Genomic DNA, 25,531 nt, shown 5'->3' with positions numbered 1-25,531 from the left:
TCTCATTGAAATTTCTTCTATGTATGTATATCACACGTTGTGTACTTCGCTTGTATGTTTAAAAAATTTCTCATATATTTTGCGATTTTTGCCATTCTGACGATCGTCCTGCATATATAGTTCATAAAGAACAAGAAGGAGACCATATACGCGTGTATACGAATTTCTCGGATTAATCCTTCTGCAGGAGGAACATCGACGGTAACGGTTCATTAACAACTATATCTACATAGTTTTTCTCGATAATTTATAATATGTCTGCTGCAACTGCGATAGGATGTACGTGAGTATCCGTTGATGTTGGTTGTTACAAAGTATACGTACACATATTGCGTATATACGTGACGACGTGATGATATTTACCTCAGGTTTAACGATTCGAATGCTTTTGTTTCGTGGTTTTGTTTCGGACACAACGATAATATCTCTACGTTTTGTTTCTTCCTCTTCTTCTTTTTATTTTGTTCGTTCAACTCTTTTACATACAATATAATACGTAGATACGTTTTATAACTTTTACGTGTGTGTGTGTGTACGAAGATGCACGTGTGTTGTTACGTGCGTATACGCAGTTTCGAGAAAAGGGATTTAGTTGAATTTAATAACGGACGGTCTGAAGCTCGTAATGTTTCACGGTTATTGCAATTCCCTGTGTTCTGTGATTCGTCGACGATTTATGATTAATGTATGTCCTAATAGATATTGCGCGACCGCCCATCTAGTAAACGCAATTAAATTCTTCCCTCTTCTATGTGGGCGAAAATAGCTGTTTTCGCGTTCGAAGAACAGAAAGAGAAGGCGAGGAAGGGAAAGACGAGGAAAGGAAAGGAAGGAAAAGAAAAGGGTGAGCAAATAACGCGAATTCACAAGATTCATTCACAGCAGCGTTTCTTCGGAGTACACGCGACGTGAATATTCTTCGTCACGTATCCAGAGAAGCGACGAGGAGTCCTTGAAACGCATCGCCATCGATACTACGGTTACCGTTGCGGAACGTCGTAATGATTTGGAGTTGGTCGCATGTATCGTAACATCAACGACCGGGGAGTCCTGTCACTCCCCTTTGTACAAATCTCAGCAGGAGCATTCCTCTTCCCTTGGTAGCTCGTGACCCAGAGGATCCTTCGTGTGAAGAACAGAGAGACGATAGTTCCATCATACATAGAACTGCGATTAAACGAATTCAGGGATAAGCGTTGCTGGATTATTCGAAATAAAAGACACGATATCGAGTCTCACGAACGTATTATGCTAATCCTGTGCACTCGAATCGCTTCACTGACAATGGGCCTTCAACGACATCTTGTACACATCGGGCGATACATTTCGTCGCAGTAACTGGTACTTTCTAGAATGGAAAGTGAAGGTGGAGAGTGCAGAGGGTTACATGTGTTCCGCGTGTAAATGACCATGATTGGAAAGAATAATCTAATTTTTGTTATCGAACAAACGATAAAAAACGAACAAAGCAATATCTCGTTAAAGAAATTATCGTAACGTTTATTACGACCGCTCTGACTGAGTGGATATTGCGATTCTTTCGATATTATTCAATTTTTTTACGAGAATTCGAAAGAATTCCGAGAAAGAGAGGAGAAGCTAAGTTACTCGTTGCTCCAACGAACGAAAGCCTAAATAATTCTATCTATCGTAACATCGCGGATAACGTTTTTTTTTGTCAAATAATCGTGAACGATTATTTGACACCAGTGGTGGGATTCAGCCGGTTCGCATCGGTCCCTAAAAGTTTTGCAGTTCCGACGAACCGGTTGTCGAATTATTCGAATCCCACCACTGTGGGCCACAAAATTTGGCAAAATATTCGATAAAAATAATGAAATTATCTACCTTCTTGATCTCCATACTTCCAGGTGTACTGGAACGCTGCGGTGGTGGCGAGAACGCTATTTTCTCGTATGGTATCGTTCCACGACATAGAGCGCTCGGATCCAAACTGAGCGCAGCCTTTAAGGCGTTTTTCTTTAACATTCCATTTACATTAGTGGCATTCGTATTTAGGCCAGTGTGACTAGGGGAGCAGGTACGTGTGTTCGGTGACGAATTCGTCGTGTCAGGCGGTGTATCCGACGAAGCAACGATCAGAGAGTCGGAGTTGGTGTCGATGGTAGTTATGCTGTCGTTACCATTTCTTCTATCCACGTCCGTCACCTCGACTGTGCTGCTTCGACGGCACTCGATATCTGCTGGACGGTTGTTTCCATTGTCTTCGATTTTTAACTTACCACTATCTTCGATGTCCTTTGAAGTTCGATGTACGCTTTTTTCTTCGCAATTTGAGCTGTCAACCTTGTGCTTGTTCTGCAAATCCGTTACAATCGTCATCACGATACATATCGTAAATTATGGTCAGCATGTTTCTTATGACATTGGTTGTTAATGCATCGTACGTAGACACGGTATATACGGGGGGTTAACATAAAGTAACGTTAATTGAATAGATCGGCCGATGGAAACAAGGCAGAAATTTCGTCAAGTAAAATTTCGTCGCATCGAATAAAATTCAACGAGATTAAGGAGAAGGGAAATATCGACGAAACAAGTCGTAGGGATATCTTTATTTATTCGTAACGCGCATGAATTAAAAAAAAAATGAATTTAATGTTTTTACTTATCCTAATGTACGTAACGATCATTAGGATATGGGTTTCGATGCGTTAGAAATGAGAAACATTAACAGCCAACGTATTAAACACGACGTCACACTGCTCGTGCAACAAACAACATCCGGAGTAAAAACCAAATAATTTCAACCTCCAAGGAGATGATGCTTGAAAACGGAAAGCATGACTTAACAGTTGGCACGAATGCGAGTTTACTTTAGAAAAAAAAAGGAAAAGGCAGCAGTGACAGCACTTTTATATGATATACAAACACATACACAGTTACTCACACAAATATCCCTCCATCTTATATACATATCTATGCTTCATTATATTATACATTGCAGTTATTAAAATAATTTTTAATTCGTCATAATATCAGGCATTATGGTCTATGTTAGTATAAGCATCGATTAAAATTGAATTTCCTTTCTAAGGCATTATACACAGTTATTAATAAATAATTATTTATTAATAATAATTAATAATAGTAATTTATTAAAAACAATTAATTTTCAATTTATAACTTAAGTAGCTATTTTTAAGAGATACCGTTATCTGTGCGAATGATAATGAAAGGAAAAGAATATCTGACCATCAATCGATTCATCGTTTCTCAGTCAAACGCATCCTAGTTTAAAGCATATTTGTTAATCAAGGTTCATATAACACATATGCAACAACAACTGGAAACTTTGACTTGGATATATGTATAAGATAAGAAGCGAATATTTTCGTGAATAATTATATTTGATTTATTTGAATAATTTTTAATTCATTGTAATTATACTTTATATTAGAGCAGTTGATAAGAAACTTGTAAAAAATACTGAGAAACCAAACTTCCAATTAGCCAAAATGCTAAGCAAAAATTTATTTAAACGATGATAAAAGAAATGTATGTCAGAAAAAGAAATATTTCCAGGCTTTATCCAATGTACCTCTGTATGATTATTCTCATCACTAAAATCATCGCGACTCGCGTTTCCGCCGAAGGTTTGTTCAGAAGTATCTGTATTAGAGCCATACGGATTAGATTGAAATCGTCCTTGCAGACGGTCTGTCGGTTGCACGTTATTTCTTTCATTTGAATTCAATTGGTTCGGATTTTCGTTTCTCGCATTAGGATTATTGCCTGCAATAGCTTGAGCCATACGTTGACTAGCCGATCGCGGATCGATAATTCTGGGTTGCATGTATCCACATGCGTCCAGCTATAAAAATTATAGTATTTACATAGGAAGTGTGGATGCTTAGAAAAGTGTCGCGAAACAGATAGTTTGTAAAGTTAAAAGTTTAGAGGAAATATCAAACGATATCCGCTACTTACTTCTGACTGTACGTTAATGCATTCCGTTTCCGGATCTGGTCTCATGATCGTCACTTCCCGATCGCAGATTGGTAAAATGTCAAAATTTGGCGTCGGATGATTTATCACGTCAGGATCCTAAGGATAGATATTATTTATTGAAATTTGCTTACTCCGTTCTTGACACATCGACGATGAAATATTCTATATTAAGTGACCCTTAATAATAATCGGACAGTTTTTAAAACAGAATAACTTTTTCAAAACTCGACCAGACGACTGGAGTTTCTTTGATAAGTTTAGGGGGATCAGATTAGTTAACTAGACGCGTAAACAAATTTTTTTTTTAAATTGTAATTTGTCGGTATAATGAAAAAGATAGTAAGCTCACTTTTTACAAGTTTTTTTTATCTGAACCTATAATAAAAGTTTAAACAATACGTTTTATGGATTTATGTCAGTGATACACATATGTATATGAAATCTTATCGAGATTGGTCGATGCGAAGACAAGCAACAAGTTACGAAACATTAAAATTTGTCACAGTCATAGGTCAAACAGTGGAAAACTCTTATAGAGGGTTGGTAACTGGTGGTACAAACGGAAAGGGGGTGATTCTACGCGAAAAAAGAAGTCGAAAATATAGAATAAAAATTTTTTTTTTAATTTTTCACCCCCTTGAATCACCCCCTTTCCACTTGTACCACCAGTTACCAACCACCCTGTATAATAGTAAGGTATGTTCACACTTCTAACTTCACTTATGTGATTATAAAGCAGCATCGACGATTATTTTCTAAGGCGTGTTTATAATAATGTTTGAACTGTTTGTAGCTGATAATAACGTTAACCGATGTCGATGAAATTTTTTTGCACCTATGTATATTATTTAATTTTCGTCTTCGCCGCCTAAAGAACGTGAACCTGACTTACACAGTCTCCTACACAACATCAACATCCTCCTACACAACACTCACCACTACACAATCATCCGTCTCTCTCATCCTTCAACAAACTATATTTCTAACGTTTACTTCTTATTCCAACTTACGATTAGGTTCTTATTTGCCCTATCACTACCCTAATCCCTCTATCTACGTACGAATGTGCATACGTTATTAGACGAGACACACACGATATGTATCTTGAAATATATCCAATGGCGCTTGGCGATTTATTAACGTCCATCAGCCACTGATCCATCTCTTTATCTTTCTATCATGCTTTACGAATCTAAATAATTATTCATAACTGCATAGAGACTGTGAGAAATGTCTTGGAGAATCAGTTCCGACAGCAAAACGATTTTGACAGACGAGTAATTAAATTCCTTGATGTTCATGTTTCCAATTTCAGATAGTAGCAATAAAAGATAAAAATTAAAACATAATGTAAAATACTAAAATTATTGGAATATTAATATGAGTTATAATTACGTTATTATCAGCCAAACCTGAGGCCGAATCTTAAAAGACTAACCCAGACCATTAATGGTAATCCATAGTAGACTCAAGCTCGTCCAGCATTCGTTTATGTAGGTGTATAATGTTGTACTGTGTACAAAGAAGAGACAAAGGTGTTAAGTTTGAGACAATATATTAAAGATAATGTCTTTGTCAATACATAATTGTCAAAGTGACCTTTACTATTTTCTTTGCAATTCCGACCAACGCCAATTTTTCCAAGATATCTTTTTGCAAGTAATTTAATAAACTAGTCGTCCTTCTAGCTTCTCCAAAGGGCTCAAGTCGTTTGGCCAAACTTTCAAATAGTTATTCCTTTTTAAAGCGTAATAAAGCGTGTACATCTGCACTGTAAACTAGTAAAACCACCAGAAAAGGATGTAAATTGTTTAATTTTAAAATTAAAGTTAAAAGGATTAAAAGGATGTAGACCTGTTGTTAAATCATCATTACGTATTCTAATTTAGAATATCTGAAGAGAACCGAATACCTGTTTCGAAATAATTTATTTTAAAAGCTGAGAACGATGGTAGAAATAAATAAGACATTTTAACATTAGGATATTTAGCTGTAATTTTTCTGCTTATTACATGATAGATGGACGATGGCTGCAAACATTGTGACACATTTAGAAATACATGCAATGATCGTTTACGAAATTGCTTGCCGATCAGAGTATAACATTCTACTTCACAACTTTAAGCATATTAATTACTTCAATTACAACTAACGAATAAGTTAATCAGCTTTACCTGTAAGCAGTAACCAATTCTCTCGACGATAGTAGCAAAACTAGGCCGGTCTTCGGGACGTGGGTGCCAACATTGTGTCATTATTCCATAAATAGGATCAGGGCATCCCGCTGGTTTTTCTAGACGCCCTCCTAACGTTACCATTGTCATGGCTTCTCTATTAGTACAACCAGTATAAGGTATGTAGCCAAAAGACATAATTTCCCACAGCAATATGCCAAATGCCCTACAGTCATTAGAGATTAGTCAAGGAGATTAGTCAAGTACATGGGTTTGTTATTTTCTTGCAGGCAGACTGATCGACGCTTTTAAATATAATGCTGATTAATCGTTCAAATCTGTTAGCAACGCGCTAATTTCCAAAACACGTACACACACATATATATATGTCGGATTATCATTAGGATTTAAGGCGCGTAACGATTCTTTGTTTGAGTTAGCCATCGTTTTACGAGACAGAAATTATATTTACGCGAATATACAAGATTTTACAAAATATTATGAATATTGAGTTTAATGAATGATAAGATTAACAGACGATAAGTTTAACCAATAATTAGATTAAAGAATAATAAGTTTAACGAACAATAAGAGGTACGAATAATATGTTTTACGAATAATAAATTTAACGAATAATGAGATTAACGATTGATAGGTTTTACGAATAATGAATTTAATGAATTTAACACTATTAACAATGTTTCCGGGGTTCTAACGAATCCACGGTCAACGGGATAACTCTTTGCTATGCGTAGAATAATTTTAAACACAAAAATACGATTGCTGAGACACTCGGTAAATTGCTCGATGAATCACTTTCCAAGGCGATCACGCCAATGAATATCTGATGAAAATCTTTTTCGCTATACGACTGCATTTGTTTGTTATATGCTCGCTGGAGACATCGATAAAGTTCCAATCGTTGTTGCTAGGCAATTTCTGTCAAAAGTTTGTTGTATACTCTTTGGAAACATCGAGAAAGATCCAAACGCCTATACTAGACAGTTTCTGTCTGGAGATTGATTCCTAATACAACGTGTGTCCCATTATATCAGCATCTCTAAAGTACAATTCTATGTGATTTCTAGGGAGAACGATACAACCGATCCACACCTTCGTCAGGCAAAACGTTTATCCCGTGACCGTGGCTACTTTCGGCGACCAGTTGTCACCTCGAACCCACTTTCGCTTTCACAAATGTCAAACAATTACAAATGACAATTGCTTAATTACAGTTATGATAAAATCTAGGCTAAAGCATTAGAAGGCTTCCTCAAAATTGCAAAGGGAAGGCTCCGGTTTTCCTTTCATCTCCGACATATATATATAATTAAATTGACTATTCGTTGGAGTTGTTAATTAATTCGGTGACTATGGATTTATCGTTGCTACCAACTGCTTTGTCAAATAGAACTCACCAAACGTCGGTTTTCGTAGTAAATATTCCATCCAAAAAACTTTCCGGTGGCATCCATTTGATTGGTAACATAGCTTTGCCTCCCTTCCTATAATAATCGCTTCTATAAATATCCTTGGCCATTCCGAAATCAGCGATTTTGCCTATCCGACCGGGTCCTTTGCACGTAAGCAAACAGTTTCTGGCAGCGATATCTCGATGAATGAATCGAGCCTCTTCCATGTATTTACAACCATTCGCGACGTCGTGGCCGCACATTATCAAGTCCAGCATCGTCAACGAAGTCGGCCGATCCTGCCAAAACAGGAATATACGCATGCACCCCAATGATGACGAGCGCCAAAAATTAACAGCTGTCCCTGTTTAAATCGTAATCGAGGACGACACATAGTTAACGGGAACTAATCGAACTAAATACAAAAAATTGGGTGCATAAAAGTCCTCTCGATCGTGTAAATAGCAAATGGTGGAACAAAATAAAACATTCTTAACATAAATATAAATTTATTAATTCAAACTCAAGGTATAAATGAATGTAAAATTGCTTCAAGCATGAAGTAGTGTACAGGAATTTGTAGCATCTTCTGTAAAAGGAATGCCATTTACCGCACGTGGCCTTTCTTCTCGAAGAAAGTTTTTCAAATTTCCGCCAGCAAGCAATTCTAACACAATGTATTTTGGATTTTTATCGAAAGAAACCCCGATAAAGTGTACTATATTAGGGTGATTAAATTTGCTCATAATTAAAGCTTCCATCATGAAATCTGCTTCGGTTTGAGGCCTGGACGAAGAAGGTATAGTCTTCACAGCGACAGGCTGTTCTTCGTTGCGTCTGTATTTGTACACACCTTGGAAAACTTCGCCGAAAGCGCCTTGACCAAGGGGTCTGCCACACAAATACAAGAAAATATGCTTAGTTCGAAAATATACGAAGAAGAAGTAACAAGTACGTTCTCTATTTTAACTAGATTCTAATCCGGAATTTTAACTCATCGTCATCGTCATCGTCGAGGACCAATCGATCGAGTAACGCGTTGAAAATTCGCGACATTATCGTAGAATGTAAATCGAATAATTTACGCATCGGAAAATGCATTAGAGTAACAGGTACTTTACGGATGCCATTAAACGAGTCGGAGAAAAAATCATAGGAATTATACGTATGCGATATACACACGTGTAAGTCGTTAAGTGAAAAGAAAGATAACGACGCAACGTTGACCCTTAATAGATTCGATCGTCGATGGCCATGAAATTTATACTTACTTTACCAAAGTGATATGTTCGCGAGGGATTTGCGGCAAGTCTTTAAAGCTATAGAGATTTCCAGCAAACTCGTAGTTCGGATTGAATTCAGTCATCATAGTTTCGGAGACAGCACGTAGAGACCTTAATTCAGTTCCGTTACCAAACATTATTTGTCGTCGTTGTAAAAGTGCCTTCCGACTTTGGTAACGATTACCTATCGACAAATATGATTTGCATTTACCATCGAAGCAGCACTGTATACGTTACTATCTACTTTCAAACGTTTCAAATGTCGCTCGCGTTTTTCAAGATACGAAATCTCGAAGATTAGAGAAAATTATGTACATTACGGTATCAAATAGTTTCTTACAAACTAGTAGACAGAGAGCGACGCAAACTAAGAATAGGACAATGCATAGGACAGCTATCAGCCAGATGTATGGTTGATGAGTATCCTTCGATTCGTCAGCCGCTGCGAATAGAACAATTATTATATACGTAATTTTATGCAAATCGATCGTGAAGAAAGAAGAGAAGTTGTTGTTCTTGTTTCTCGGTTTACTTACTAACGCAAGATCTCGAATCGTTACTTAATAACCAGCCTGGAGGGCACAGACACTTTATCTCGCTAAGATACCGATCCAGACAAACGCAACGGAAGTCGCATTGACAACCGCTGACAGCAGGAATAATGTAAACCTCCCCAGGCCCATGATTTATTCCTGCCCGGAAATGAACGTGCATAAGTTCGGGACTAGCGTAGGAGTAACCACCTTCACCGTTACCCCGTTCCTTGTGACCGGTATTGCCACCTGAATCATTTTATTTATGGAATTATTGAGAAGTAGATTCTTTCGATAAAAATTAATGGTCAAGATAAAATTAGATTATCCTTTCATCAATCTGCCCTGACCTGAAATTCAAAACACCGAATACTTGAAATACAGGAGTTAGGAATTTCAAATACAACTACGATCAAAGGCAACGTACAGCACGATTCACCGTAAATTCGGTGTTTGAAATCGCTTTAATACCGATTCGTTACCTATGTAACCACCGCCACCGCCTCCTGTAAGACATCCACCACCTCCGCCACCGAATCCTCCGTTTCCGTGATTCGAATGTCCAGGACCGCAACCGATTCCACCTATGCCACCCGTAACAAGGGTCCCGCCAGCGGAAGATCGTTGACCCGAAACGGTAGTCGATGACCCGTTCCATCCACCGCCAGGACCACCTGTATCTATATCATAGATTTATGTGATTGACAGAGTTTCGGAGCAACTTATAGCTGCAACACAATGTTGCCTAAATAAGATTGAAGCATCGTTGATTGACCTCTAAGTTGAAAATTCAATTAAATTGCAAACCATTCATTATTCATTTTCTTCCGTACTTTTTTCCCTCAACGTTAATCCTTTCGTTATTCAGGTAACGTATAATTCTTTTTATGAAAAGTAACATAATCTATCGAAGAGTAATTTTCTAAAATTATAATAATAATAATAATAATGTATATGTCACACTAAAGATGTAAATTAGGAATCTAACGTTCTAACTATAATTTACCTGTTTCTGCTGAAAGAATCGTTCCCGAAATTGGTTGTCTTCCGGAAGGAGCGGCTGCCTGTCCATGTTGGTCATGTTGATCATGTTGATGGCCATTACTAATAAATGGTCCCAGTCCTAAACCACCACCACCTCCTGCGATAAGTATCGGATGTTGGTCTCCGTTCTCTTTTAACTGTAACATAGGAAAGTGATAGCCGAGGACGTAATAAGTATTGGACAATAATTTAATTACGTTAATAGGATTAGGTACGATGATTTTTAAATTTTTTTAATAATTGAAAGATATTCCCTTACTGTAAAAATGTACGTTGCTCCGCCACCACCACCGCCACCGTCTTTTATCTTGATATTCTTTACTTTGTGTACTTTAGAACCCCCTGAAGGAATGGAGGATCCGTACGATCCAACACTTTGACAGCTATCTAATTCTAATCCCAAGTTCTAAAAACAATTCATCATTCATCATGTATAGTTAAAGGATATTCATTTTCAAGAACTTTTTGGAATGATTTGCAAAAAAATTCCGAAATAAATATTACACGTGTGTATGTAAAATCGCTTCATCGACGGAACATCGATGCTTTTATATTGTTCGTACTATATAGTAAATATGTGATTCTTACTTTAGGACATGCGTCCATTCCTGGCTGTCCCACCATAAAATACAATTGTTCACCTTTTTCTAATTCAATTACACCACGGGCAAGTGCACCCAATGTACTTCCCATACCGCTAGAACCTTTTCCTCCACGGGCACCCATTGCAATCAATCTACGTTCACGACCATGTAAATGTTAGTTCAGTTTTAATATTTTATAAATGACAATTCAGAGAATTTCGAATAAATTCTCACGTGTAATATCCACCACGAGGTGCTGTCCACCGTTGAACTCCATTTAAATTGGAGGGAAGAGACTCTTCCACTGTTGCCGAAGGTGCAAGCACTTCTATATCTGTACTATTGTATTCTTCGGTACATTGTTCGCTATTGGGACCTGTTCTTCCGGTATTTCCACATGTGGTAATTCGTATAACTGAACAAACGAATACAAAGAATAATATGATAAAGAAATTTCGATACGTATTGTGTGAAAACTTCGTAGAATGAACAATGATATTTTTGTTAGAATAGTTGAAACACGGTACCAGTTTCGTTAACAAAGTCGGCATGTGGATCTGGAACTTTTTCCGAATCTATAACAGGATTGTAGTAATTGAAAGTTCCCACGACTTCAGGAGGAACTCCTAATAAAAAGGATATAGTATATAAGTATCTTAATAAGTACACATAAAGTATCATTGGTTATTCATTTGAAAGATTACCAATGCCAAAACACTCTGGACTCAGAGAAAAGTCATCGATCGCTACATCAGCTTTCGAATAATAGCCTCTGCTTGCCTCAAACTGCAGCAAATATCTGGACAAATAGTACATGTATTAGATAATCACTTTTTTCATGTCTTCGACTAAATTTCACGATATCTTTAAGATATTTAATATCTAAATGAAATTGAACGCTTTAGTAAATAAACACCTGTATTTGATATCGGGTAAAGGAACAGCTTGATTGTACCAAACATCACTTTTGTCGCCGCTAAGATAAGACCACCATAATCGTTCCGTATGGCGTTGATGAGGTTTCACCTGAATTAGATACAATCCAAGCGAACCGCTATTTGCACCATATTGATGGTAAAAGAACCGCACCTGTTCACGTACATACATATTAATGCGTTTTGTATTTGCTATAATATTTCGTTTATTTTGAGATATAGCAACTTACTTGACACGACTTGTAATAAGGACTTTTTGGATCGCCATTATAAGGTGGCGTTGGATTGTACAATGGACTCTCAATGGTACCACGACTACCATATTCCACTCGAGGTGACATACTTACATAGGCGTATGTCCCTGTAATGGAAAATTAACATGGAGATAACTGTTTACCAAAAGTATTTCTAGTCTGTCATTTGGATAAAAGTCATACATGAGTTACATTTATATTTACATTTTTTCTATTTCAAAGAAATTCGAAGATAAAAGAAGAAGCAATATCGTTGATAAAAATTTGCTCCTTTCAGGTCATTCCGTAAGTAACGACGTTTCTTATCTTACTTTAGATAATCGTGCGTCTCATATTTCGCTGATGCGTTTGTAGGAACATCCCCCTTATTTGTTAAAGTACCCTCTTGACATTCCGCAACCATAATGTGTGTTCAAAGCAATTAGATCGATACATTAAAAGAGGTTATACACTGAGTGTCAACGAAAACCATTCGCGGCATTGTACACTACACGAATTTAGAAAAGGCAGTATAACCAAGAACACGAACCAAGGATATAAAAAATGTGTAAGAAGATATAAAGCTTTGAACGCCTTCGTTATTATGGCTATGTTTTAAGAAGAGAAAGCGAAGACATTCGAAGATTTCTTCCTCAATTAGACCCTCTACCTTATTGCGTGGTAGTGGGCTCTAACAGGTCACAATGTTTTTTTGATTAATTGCCACGCCTGGAATACTTTTTCATTCTCTGTGCAATCGTCGACGCGGACGAACGTCGGAGAGTGTTCTAAGCGTTGCGTTACGTAAGAATAAACGTAAGTATTAATTTGTTTCAAAGTTAGAATTAAGAAACAACGTCGCTTATGAAACTTATGGATGATTGAATATTCGAACCATGTTTTGTAATCGGTAACGTCACGCACGTGCAACGAAAATTTCGTTTTAATTATTTTTTGCAATTTTACAGTACGATTAATTTAATAAAAATTAATAACGAAGAATCATTTTACTCGCGTTGCAAACAAAATTACGTGACAAAATTCCCGTATATGGTTATTTCCACGCTTTCATTGATTCATTCGTGAAATTAATAATAAATCTAGATAAGCGTAGTTAAAAAAACCAGTGCAAATGCAAGATTCGTTAAAACGTAGATGCAGACGAGGGCATATGTAACTATACGTGCATATATACATATGTACATGTACATATACACACCGGACGCATTGCGGTATGTATGATCGTAACTAGGTCCAGTTTTCTCGGACGGTGTTGCACCACGATGGAGCGTCCAATTTAAAGGTCTTTCCGGTACATTCTTCCAGCCGCACCATCCCTGCTCGAAATTGCATCTGGCGTTTTCCGGTATTTTGTCTGCAACACGAATACACCTTTATTATAGTCTGTCATGCATTGGAACGATGAAATCGGAGCGAAAGGTAATAATTTAACAATTACCGCAATCACCGTCTTCGTCTTCGCCGTCGGCGCAGTCTTTCGTTAGGTCACAAACACGTGTTCTGTTTAAACAGGAGCCATTCTTACAGCGGTACATGTCCTCTGTGCAGGCCATCTTCACCGGTGTTGATTCTGCAAACAAGATGCATTTGTTTTTCTTTTCTCGAGCATACATCAGCGTTTGTTCAGTTTCTTCGCGTGTTTAGATTACACCGCGTCGAGCTTTCTAGTTCTAGAAACTTGAAATTTCCTTTACTATATCTCGTCCTATTATTTTGTTCTTTTTCTCGTTCGTTCGCCGGTGGAACATGCAGAGAAATTCCACGATGTTTCTGTCTGAATGCGGTGCTGCTACGATTCTACTTGTTTCATACACGTTACTTGTACGGGTAATATGGAAATGCGATGCGTTTCATACACCTGGTATGAAAATGATCGTAGTTCGACGTCATAGTTGACAAGCGAGTCTCCTGTCGCAAAGCTATTTACCATAGGAGTAATCTCTAAATAGAGATAATAATTACCTGGAAAACAGTCGATCAGATGAATATTATCAACAGCGATGCTAGAGTTAGAATAGGGCACCGTCATCTCTATAAGCAATTGATGTGGCTGACTAATTGCTCCTAGTGTGAAACGCGTTACTCTCCATCTGTAATGCAGCGAGTAAATCAAACTAACTCTGATTTTTATCGATACAACGAATAAGATCTTCATGCGATTACATACTCTGCGTAATTATTTCCTGGCTTTCCCGTGGCAACCCAACTTGTATTATTCTTGATTATGAGTAACTGAATATCACCACTGCGCATCTCCACTTGATACAGAGATAATTCTAATACACAATGTAATCCAGTGGGAGGAATCGTGGCGGACCATATTTGAGTCTTTCCAGGGCCGGTGAACCATAAAAAATGTCCTAGCCAAAAAAAAAAATAATTATCGTCAGAGAAGATTTTTCGCGCATGTTCCAGCTTTTAATTTGCATCCGGTATGCAAATCGATATTATACGTATGTTGTGTGAAGGTACATATCGACACGGCTCTATAACGTACGGAACGAATTAACGCGAAAACTATCCACCTACGATCTAACGCGTACATTCATTTATACATTCATTATACATTCATTAATACATTCATTTTTATTAAATATACATAAATATTTAATAAATAATAATAATCGAAACGATTGAAACAAAAACTAGCTGATTAGATTTGGTAGATCTGACGTTTAAGAAGCGCATCTTACCCTTAGTCGAATTACTGGCATCGACGATAGGCCCGTGCCTATTTCGCACAGATGGCGTGGTTCTTTTGAAGGAGGTTTCATCCCACGTCCAATCACAGGTCTCCTCGAGGTCACAGTGGCCGAGCTGAGTCAATCGGCTCAGAGCAATCTGCAAGTTGTTGGTCCCGCGCGGCATCCTCTCTTTCCAATCGCAATTGGTACTCGTGATGTAAAACAGCCCAACAAGGATTTTCAACAATAGATCGCCTTTCAAGCCGAACTTACGCCGCGAATCGTGCACGGTGTGACTCGCCTGTTCGAAATTCGCGGTCAACACCCCAGACCGCGTACTTTTCACCATTACTCTGTACTTTCCTCGTGTATCCGTTCGATATACCCTGCAAACGTAGCAGCCAACAAATGTTTACATGCGTTTTCCTTCTGTCCTTCCTTTCTTGTAAGGATCTCTCTTCTTCTAGCAGCTGTTTTCCTTCTTTTTCTCATTACGTAATATACGTCCGACATCGGCATTTTCATCAATGTCGGAATCAGTGGTTTCAACGAAGCTTGCAGTTACCTGTTCGACGCAGAAAACGCGCCTGATCGAGTAATTCATACGTTTCCGAAGCCTTCGAACATCGAGCGAGCAGATTTCTAGCAAGTTCTCTAATTACTTTTACAATTGCAGCTCGAACTTTTGCGGTTTCCTGCCCGCCGAAGCCTTCTCGGTATTTTTAATAAACAACGAACTCAGCGGTTTTTTTTCATTTTTACAGACTTTCAGGCAGCGATTTTCTGAATTATTATTACAGTCGTTTAGTACGAAAGTAACGGTCCAATAAGATTCTATTTATCTGCCTTCGATGTTGAAACCTTTGGCCCACAAAATCGGAGAAAACGGAAAGTATCCAAATTGTAAGAAACGTAAAAAGTAAATATCGCGAGACAAAGGAAAATGTGGGAATGTTATTCGATAAGTCTGCTTATTTTGTTTAATATTTACATAATAAAAGTAATGTTTTCTACGCTGTATCGTTATAGCAGAGCAATAGGGTAAAGCAAAGAAAATTACTCGTGAAAACGAGAGGATGGTTGAAACGATGCGGTGATTGGCGGAAATGGAATAACTGATTCGTCGATATTTCATAATTTCCGGCATGTCGGTAATAACGAAGACGCCCCATCGTACTGGTAACGGTGGTAATGCCAATAGCGAAATTTATCCGAATGTCGTTTTCATTACGCTTGCGTAGAATAGGGGCTTCGTTCGCTTGGTCTGTCATCTTTTGTTTTTCAACTTCTGAACACGACAAGACCTGTATCATTCAACATCAAACTAACGAATTAAAGAAACGTGATTGTTCGAAGAACGCAACTTTCGTACGATAGGATACCGATTTTATTATCGATTACTTTATATTACCAATATTTCATATTTCCAACTTCTTTTTCTTGCAGCGATAATTTAAGAAAACTAAAAATTTTTCAATGTCCGAGTGAAAAGATTATTTTCTATCACGTAGTTGCGTCTTATCTAATATTCTACGCGGGTATATAGGTAACACGAATCCTTTTAACGGAACAAACTATTGGAAACCATAGGAAATCGAGAGAAACGGTCTTTGTACACCTGTTTTTTTTTAAGTATTTAACCATAATTTACCCGCTGTTAACCGTTTGCCCAATCTTTTCTCATCGAGCGAAAAGCGATAACTATCGTCAACTAGAAAACATCGATCGAAATCCAACGAATCCTTGCAAAATTCTAGCTAATTCTGACTACTGTTCAGCGACGCGAACTCGCTGAAAATGGATCCGCTTGTCGTTCCCCCTTTGTAAATCTTTGTCTAGTAACCCCATACACAATGTAATGGTTCGAAACCTGTATCTATTTTTCGTAGGTTCGTAGCGAACGAGCACCTACGTTTCTCGACAGCTTATACCTCCTTCTTAACAAAAGTATTCTATGGACAGAAGAAGAGATAAGGATTTGAAAACATGGTCGTGTAACTTAAAAAAATATTATAAGATTATACTTTTTAATTATGTACATTGTTTGCAACGAAATAAAAGACACTAGCAACTGCAATTCGTGAAAATCTCTGTGTGGAGAATTGGACATAGAAAGAGCATTTGGGTAGATTTACAACTTGACGATAGAAAAGTCGAGAAAGAACGAACGTAGATAGGAGGTTAGACGGCTTCAACTTGTATCCATAGATACCGTGAACAAATTATTCAGGATATTTCTATCGATCTTTTAGTCACTCTTGGTTCAAAAGCTTAACAACATACCACATATACTGTACTTGCCGTATAACGGGATATTAATAATGCGTAAGATATCAGGTGAATCGATAGCGCATCTAACGATTGTCCATTGCTCGTATCATTTCGTAACAATAATACTGCGTTACGAAGTTTTTGACAGTAAGAAACAACTGCTACACGCCAGACATTTAGCATATTTTTCCTCTTATGAAATCGATTGTTATTCAAGATATATACATATTTCAAACAGATTGATCGACAATTTCGACCCAAGTTTTACGAAATCTAAGCTCGTACGTATGTATGGACGTACATATTGCATAAGTAAACACATTTTCTCTAAAAAGAACGAAATAAGAGTAGAAATTGAGTCAAGAGTCAAAATTAACAAGTTAGATGTTTCAAAATTAGTATGGTCGACATAGCGTTGGTTATACAATGAAAGATTACAATCGAAATATACACATCCATATTTTATCAGTCTAAAGTAGCCACGCGTAGCGAACGATATAACTTTTCCATGGCATAAAGTTGCTGTCTCTTAGAACAATGGTTTAATATTTTGTCGCCGCCGCATCGTAATACGATACGATATTCCTAATAGCAGCGAATCCGTTACAGTTCAAATTATGAAGCAACTATGTAGCGCAGGCAGTGCGAGGCAGTGCGTCGTCCGAGTTACCTCCTGCTGTCACATAGCCACAGAGTACGCGAGGGCAAGAGAGGCAGGCTGAGCCGCAGTTTCCAACATCGAATGCATCTCCAAACGAAGCGAGTAACAGCTCGTTCAGACGGTCTTTTCGTCGGTAATTTACAAGTAATTACGGTGATTTTACCGGAAACAGCGTCCACATGTTTTCGTATTTTCGTCGCACATTCAGTTCCCAAAACATATGGTTTCAATGAAGTGCATAATAGCTGTTACTGTAATAGCTTATTCGCGCTACGACGAATTATTCACTCGTCGATTCAAACGTCTGTTGTGTAAGTTACATACGTTTCATATACCGTGAAATCACCGATCCGGTCGCTGTTGACGCTCGGTTTTGTCAACGTACGAAATGATTGAGCAGTTAAAACGAATCGGTCGATATGGGTCAGTTTTCTTTTATATCGATAACCTATTTTCGGAAGAGTCACGGAGACTATAGAAGAGGAGGGAATGATAAAAATAAATACGGGATTTTTAATATCGTTAGTGGATAGAAGGTTCGCTATTTGGGATAAAAAGATTTTGATAAAATTACTAGATTAGCAAATAAAATTTCCCAGAAATGAGAAAGAAAGTGATCGCATTTCATTTTCTAAAAGTCTTTTGCCATCGTTACGTACATTCAACGATGATGAAATTCTAGAAATTTCAAGTCGAAGTTATAAATTTAATATAATAAATTTTTAAAAAGACACGCTTTTCTAGACGATCGATGAATGAATTATATGAATGGGAAAATTATGGAGTCCGGAAACGACACCAACATAGTACATCAGCATTTTCAATGGTAAGTCCAACGAAGCCCGTGATTAAGTCGAAAGTTAAGAATCCGATCATTCAATTATAGTTTTGCATCGAACTACATGATTATATGTATATAGTGACGATAATTAAAAAATTATTGTCATTTGGGTTCTGTAATATCTGGCTCAATTCTAATTTACGAACTTCCTCTTAATGTAATCTCAAAAATTAAATTGCATTAATGTATATAATGATAACGATTTCTCATAGTGATTTCTCATAGATGAGTCTCATAGTTTTGTTAAATCTCTTTCCACTTTTTTCAACAGATCATCAAACGTAGATATTGATATACAAAAATAGAAGAAAAAATGTTACTTCATCATCTGGTAGGAACTGAACCTATCTTTTACAGCAGGATGCAATCGCTATTTTCTGTTGACCCTTTTTCTACGACGATAGATAATACCAATCTAACCCCAAAACATAATGAATCCGTTATGACGATTTACATCCATCTTGTCCGACTGCAAATAGTAAATTAAACGAATAAACAAAGTAAGCATAGGCTTGGATGGACAGCTGGATTTTCAGTAAAGACATGGAATTGCGTGAACGCTGCTTTCGGTAAAATTTTACCAAATTGGTTAAGAAAAAGTTGAAAGATAAACAATAGTAACAATAGTAACAATAGTAAAAAACAATAGTAAGCAACCTAAAGTTGATCGAAGTCGAACGTAATGACACAGACTACAGCTGATGCGATATTCATAAAAGATAGACATATTTGAAAATCAAGTTAGTAACGTTGCAAGATATGTTTTAAAAATGGCCGTTGGATTCTAACCTTTCCGACAAATTCCAAATTTTATCGTTCATCGCCGGAAAAGAAATCTGTTTCGATTAGGAGTCGGGCATACCTTCGATCGAAAATAACGTTGTACAATATGCCAGCATAGTTTCCCGTGGTTCATCAGTTCAGTATCATTAGCAGACCCCCGGTGTGTTCAATCGCCGAGCGCTTTCTTCCTTCAATCTCTCATCGTCCGGTAGAAAGTACGAACTTCAATAGCATTCGATAATTCGCTAGCCACCAATTACGATGCTTGCCGCGATTCTTGTCACCTGTGCGAAATGCAATACGTTTAGGGAATATCACGTTTCAAATATGTGTAACATTTTCGAGGGAAGTGAAGAGACAGAAGACGATAACACGATCCTGACGAACGACAAATCGTAACTAGCCGCATCGCGTTATAGGATCTCATGCTCTCAACTGGATAATCTGTCGTCTGTTGTTAACGACAATGTCAATCCAATGACGAGACGGTTTTATTTTTTCTCTAACTAGCCAGCGTGCGTGTTATCTACCCTCTCCTCTCTCTTCCTTTCGTTATCCGATTTCCTTCAATTCTCGCGCGCTACGCGTTCCTCCACACATTCTCTGTCTGTCTGTCTGCCTATCTTTTCCTCTCTTTAGAATGCCATCTCTCTCTTTTCCGGAATATTCGAGTGGTCGTTCCACAAGTGCGAATTAAGTGCTCCCCCGACTCAATTCGACGCAGTTTTAACGATACTCGTTACTCTTATTTCCGCTTCTCTTTCCCCTTCTCTTTCCCTTGCGCGTACAATCACGCATTTTCTCTGATTTATCCACTAATTTTATGGATTTATCACTTTCATACGCTTTTCATACTCTGTCCTTTACTTCGAATTCTCACAATCAGTTTACCCGAGTTTCACAGTTTTGCGTTCGTCGAGTATGCACGCTACCGTCACGCACAAGACAATAGTAAATTTTCTATGCAACAGAAACGCGCGCATACCTGCGTGGCGTCGCATCGTAAACATGCTTAGTACGAGAGCAATGAAACGCGTCGATGATACACGGAGGTTAACAAAATTGAAAGGTTACGCCGCAAGATCACGCGCTCGCGAATACAGCGACATTTTCTACCGACGATTGACAAGAATTCTTTTTCGGCTCTTTCTCGAGCTGCCTCTTCGAAAAGTACTTTAGTTCTTGAGAATGTCAAATACACGGCAAATGCTTCTTACCAATTAATTTTATACACCAAAAATCACCAATGTCTCATATATCACGCGAGGCATGAAGTAAAAATAAAAATTGAACAATTATTCGCCACGCGACAGTAATAGAGAAAAGCAACTAGTACAGCCCTGCTACGAACACTATTGTACGAGTAACGAATAATTTTAATTATATTTTTATCTTTTATCGCTAATTCGATGATAGCGCATAGAATAGCCTATTAATTTATCGTTAGTGTAGGAAACAGATTAATTAACGTTCTGATATCAGGTTTCCTTTGGTTGCTTCGGGAACAAGAAACTCAATCTTGAATTCATGCGGCGCGCAATCGTCGTAATTCGTTGAGAAATACTAACAGATGACAGAAGCGTATAGGAAAATACATCGAAACTATAACGAAATAAGATAAAACGTTTCAAAGACTAATGATATTTACTAAAAAATAAAAAAGACGATGATGTCGTATTGACAAGTACGTGCTGCATATATTAATATCACGAATAAAGGAGAAGTTGATTTTTCTGGTGTTGCGTAATTATTATGCATAGCTCTGGTTACTGATTACGCGATGATCTTGGAAACAAACTCGCGTACAATACATTACGAATCACCGAGAAATTATTTTCCAACTCGATTCAACTGCTTTTAATACTTTTCGTCTTAATTAAGGTATTTGATCTTCGAAAAATTGCACAAGAAAAATCACTGCTGTTTGAAAGAGCGAAACGGCAGAATAGGACGATCCGTGATTTGACACGAGATATCGAATTTTGATAAATCACGCTACGAAGGCATCACCGTTCCTTGCATTTCGTTTAGGTCGAGATATTTTAAACGTATGACAGACCGAGCTGGCTTTTCTGCGCTTTCTACGCCCTCGAATATTGTTACGTCTGATAAATTTCAAGCATGAAATTTTAACCGTGGGAGAGTTACGTTTGGAAGCTCAAATATCAATACGGTACAGATCCTTTTTCCTACGGTCTGAAATATTTTTCTAAACACACTTCCTCTCTATAAATTCCGATTCTCAATTTGAGAAAAAATTCTACAAACGATGGTTTGTGAAATAGAGTAACACTTGTATAAGAATGTCATATTTATCTTGCTATAAGTTCAAGTAGCAACAAGAATGCGATTAGATAGGTGGTACTTACATGCAGTAGTAACGAGGTCAGTCAGCTTCGAGTATCCGCGAATCGTCCCGTGTACACAAACAGATCACACATCTAATAACCTCGTTCCATCAACCGATCACATATTTTCTCCGCGGCGACCTCTCGCATCTGTCACCCCAACAACGAATCACCCTTTTCGCTTTGTCGCTCGCTCGCTCACTATATCGCGACACACGCTCACCGAGAACGCTATCAGCTGAGACTACGAGGGTCGCCGATAGCCAACGCGAGAGTCATCCCGACTGATCTCGATGAAAAACGCAACGTCGGTTGATGGACAGCACGCGTGGACCGCACAAATTGATTCTATCGTAACGCAAGATCTTGCACTCCCGAATCCAGCACCACGTCTCCCATATCTCGTCCCGCGACGACAATCGATAAAAGTCACCTCTCTTTCTCTCACCCTATACCTATCCTTCTCTTTCTCTCTTCCTCTCGTTCTTGTCTCTCTTCTTCGTTTATCTGTTCGTCTCTGGGTATCCTGGTTGTCGCGAGCACTCTCTATTCTCGATTCTCGATTCGCGGTAAGTATCAAGAACGATTATCCCATGGAAGATCGCAGCGCGACATTTCTGGGCAATCGCAGATATTCGAGAGTCGGGAGCAACAGAGTAGCGCGGCTCGCAGCTAGCAGCGCGGCCCTTTGCGCGTACACGCGTGGACCGAGCACATCGGCTGGTTCAGCAGCCACCGATCGATGATACGTTCATCAGGATTCACCTTGGGCGCATATTCGAATCTCACTGAAACTCTGTCGCTCGTACGTTCGCTCTCTCGTTTCGTTTCTGCTCACGACCGTCGATCTGCGCTACGACACAACGCGACCCGACGCGGAGTCGCGACGTCCGTGGCGGATCCGTATCCGTTTCCCTGTAGCTCGCCTAGTCAGCTCCTCGTTCCTAGACAACGTGTCGCGGGTATATTTGCAGAAGCATAGCAAAAAACGTTGGTTCGCTAGGACGAAACCGTGGGAAGAATGAGACGGAAGGTCGGAAGTAAGGGAATACTGAACGTCACGAATGTAAGGAGGAAACGGAGAAAGAAGCGACGAAGAAAAGGAGAGAGCGGAAGAACGGAGAAAAGCGGAGAGAAAAGAAGCGAGAGCGAAAAGTAATGGTGGACGAGAGTGGCTGACTGTTTATACAGAGACGAAAGGAGGGAAAGATCGGGAAGAGAACACGGGAGATGGATGTAGATGAGGACGAAGTGTGGTAGAGAGGAAGTTGCGAGCCCCACACCGAAGGCGAGCAGAGGAGAGGCAAAATAGAGGGATACGAGGTAGAGAGAGAGAGAGAGAGAGAGAGAGAGAGAGAGAGAGAGAGCGTGCTCTTATTGACAAAGGACAGGGACTCCGCCCCTGTCGAGAGAAAGTTACACTCACGTCTGCGCCTCTTTTCTGTTGAACGATCTACGCGCTCTCACAGAGATCCCTGGAATTTCGCTTCTGCGCTTCTTTCCCAAAAATCGAATCTTTCTCGTATCGTTCTTGTTCCAACTATCACCCACGATGTCGAAAGACATCTCATTCGTTTTTGGGCGTGTAGCGTTATGTTTACTCGCGTGAAACACGAATTAACGACGACAAAAAAAACATATCAAATGCATACAAAATACCGTTTCGTGTCCTAGTACGTGAAACGGGACGGCGTTAGGTCTTGAAATATCTAACAACCGTTCTACATAAGACATCGTTTGCCTATAACGAAAGTTTTAGCGTAACGAACCGTACGAAGAACGTACAAAAACATGCGTTGAATATTAATTTTTCTTTTTTTCATCATGTATACGTTTACGTTTAGGTTGCGACGGTCGTGTACATAAGCCGGCAGTGCTTTCTCTCGATTCGATTTCGATACAGTTTATATAACTTCCGTATCTCTGAGGTTCAAGCTTCATACTGTGATAATTATGCGAATATTCGTGACGTACAACTCATTATTGTATCAGCACGGACAACCGTGCGCCGCGTATGGCTATTTCACAATTTTCATTGTACCATCTGCGGTAACATACAAGTATAGTTGGTAAGAGGATACTGTGAACTGTTTTATGTTACCAGCCAAACAGCCACGCACACCAGCGATTTGTACATTGGAAAAAGAATTTTATTGGCGCTGTTACGCAGCATCGTGACACATTTTACATCCCCTGGGGAACATCGCGTCGTGTTGCGTTTCTTGCTTTCGTAAAATTATTATTAAAGGGAATAAGTAATTATTATAAATAGTTATTAATCTGTTAAATGCGGAATTTAATTTCCAAAATCCTTTACAGAGCGCGCAGGTAAAATTAAGCAATGGCGAATATACACGTCGAATGTAGAACAAATGTTCTTTTTATAAATTTTACGAAAAAAGTAAGTCAAAATGATGAAGGATTATATTTTTATTCGATAAAAAATGAACAATTCATTGTTGTTAAAGGTATTGTCATTACGAACTTAAAAATTGCCAAAAAAATAATAAAATTCATAAAGAAAAATTTAAGAAATTCAGTTGATTTCAGTATCGTATTTTTTGAAGCAAGATACCACATAAAGTGACACTTCGTCAAATCGAGCACCAGTAATGGTGACTCCTTACGAATTCCATTTTTTGAACAGATGGCACATCTTCGAAGTGGATTTGCTTTTAATGGTGTAGCTGGTATAAAGTTATATAAGCTGATATAAAACACAAAACAATTCGAGGAATAGCTGATATACACAGCAAAGTACACAAAACAATTCGGGGAATAGTCGATATACGCACTTAAGGGAATAATCATATAACCAAACTTTTTTTTATAAAATACATGATATTTACTGAAAGTATAAAGGAAACATACCACTAAATGTCATTTATATTATTTTTTATTAAAATTTTGAGTTTTTATAGTAAATAGTAATTTTTTATTTCACATGATGAGTATACACGTCAACGGGATCGAAATAAAGTTTTGGATTGACGTGTTTACACGTCGAATGTAGTTAATTGGTTAAAAAGGAAGAGTCTTCGAAAACGTGTAATCCCGTTTAGGAAGGAAATATTTTTGACAAACAAGAAAAAAACAAAGGACAATGATCTATCTAAGGACCACGCTGTTTTCAAACATTGATATTTTCATCACGTGTTAGAAACATGTAGTTCACTTCTCTCAGTTTATGGCGTTGTTCCGCAGTCTCGGGTATCTCCCTTCTACGAAAGCATCGTGAATGTCACGTTTCGACATCATTTGCATAATCGGAGAGAAGGAGCGAAACCAATGAGACGGAGAAACGAGAAAAATTGCAATCACCACGATATGTGGTGTTAGATCGATTTTTGCAGGCACAGTTCAAGGAGAAAACGCACGGTTCGCACGATTTCGTTCCCTACGTTGCCCTATGACGCGCAAAACAAAACGACGAAAGAAAAGCCAAAGTCCCGGCTCCGGGATTCAAGCGTTTCGTTCGTTTCTCCGGAATGTCAGAAATGTCAATCAAAGATATGCTGATTCGTAACACTTGGGGAAATTCTAGCTAGATGACTTTTCTCAGAATAAACGATAAATCCCACAGTATCCATACGGCGTGTATCGCTTCCATGCCAGCCAATTTATCGAGCAATAAAGTAAGAGTTTCCATCGAATCGTTCGTGGACAATATACATATGATATTGCACGATATATTTGAGCGTAAATTTGTTAACTCGTAAACGGTCCGATCGATTCGATCCTTCGATAGGACA

At 38.3% G+C, this 25,531-nt stretch overlaps 1 protein-coding gene and 1 pseudogene across 5 annotated transcripts; one reads left to right on the top strand and one right to left on the bottom strand.

Annotated features, from left to right (window-relative positions):
• Positions 1-80: 80 nt before the first annotated feature.
• On the bottom strand, positions 81-22,044 carry LOC117237854 (leukocyte tyrosine kinase receptor). Of its 5 annotated transcripts, XM_033502236.1 has the most exons (26): positions 21,801-22,044; positions 19,511-19,715; positions 14,885-15,261; positions 14,359-14,551; positions 14,154-14,281; positions 13,630-13,761; positions 13,390-13,545; positions 12,168-12,298; positions 11,919-12,091; positions 11,707-11,801; positions 11,530-11,628; positions 11,237-11,417; positions 11,007-11,154; positions 10,678-10,824; positions 10,381-10,555; positions 9,857-10,054; positions 9,378-9,623; positions 9,182-9,283; positions 8,830-9,025; positions 8,170-8,449; positions 7,565-7,857; positions 6,147-6,372; positions 3,952-4,068; positions 3,563-3,835; positions 1,849-2,319; positions 81-1,122 (listed from the first exon to the last, which is right to left on the bottom strand). In XM_033502236.1, exons 3-26 carry the CDS (start codon positions 15,222-15,224, stop codon positions 1,075-1,077), a joined length of 4,548 nt encoding a protein of 1,515 aa, XP_033358127.1. In that variant the 5' UTR covers positions 15,225-15,261; positions 19,511-19,715; positions 21,801-22,044; the 3' UTR covers positions 81-1,074. The 5 variants fall into 5 exon arrangements, with proteins under 5 accessions (XP_033358127.1, XP_033358128.1, XP_033358129.1 ...); XM_033502237.1 differs by lacking the exon at positions 21,801-22,044 and having other exon boundaries at positions 14,885-15,440; positions 19,511-19,755; XM_033502238.1 differs by lacking the exon at positions 21,801-22,044 and having other exon boundaries at positions 81-1,167; positions 19,511-19,755.
• On the top strand, positions 17,804-19,503 carry LOC117237874 (annotated as a pseudogene).
• Positions 22,045-25,531: the final 3,487 nt, after the last annotated feature.

Source organism: Bombus vosnesenskii, unplaced genomic scaffold (genome assembly GCF_011952255.1).
Source record: "Bombus vosnesenskii isolate JDL3184/JDL3185 unplaced genomic scaffold, Bvos_JDL3184-5_v1.1 scf7180000013403, whole genome shotgun sequence".
Classification (NCBI taxonomy): Eukaryota; Metazoa; Arthropoda; class Insecta; order Hymenoptera; family Apidae; genus Bombus; species Bombus vosnesenskii.
This window is presented reverse-complemented; position numbering and strand designations above follow the sequence as displayed.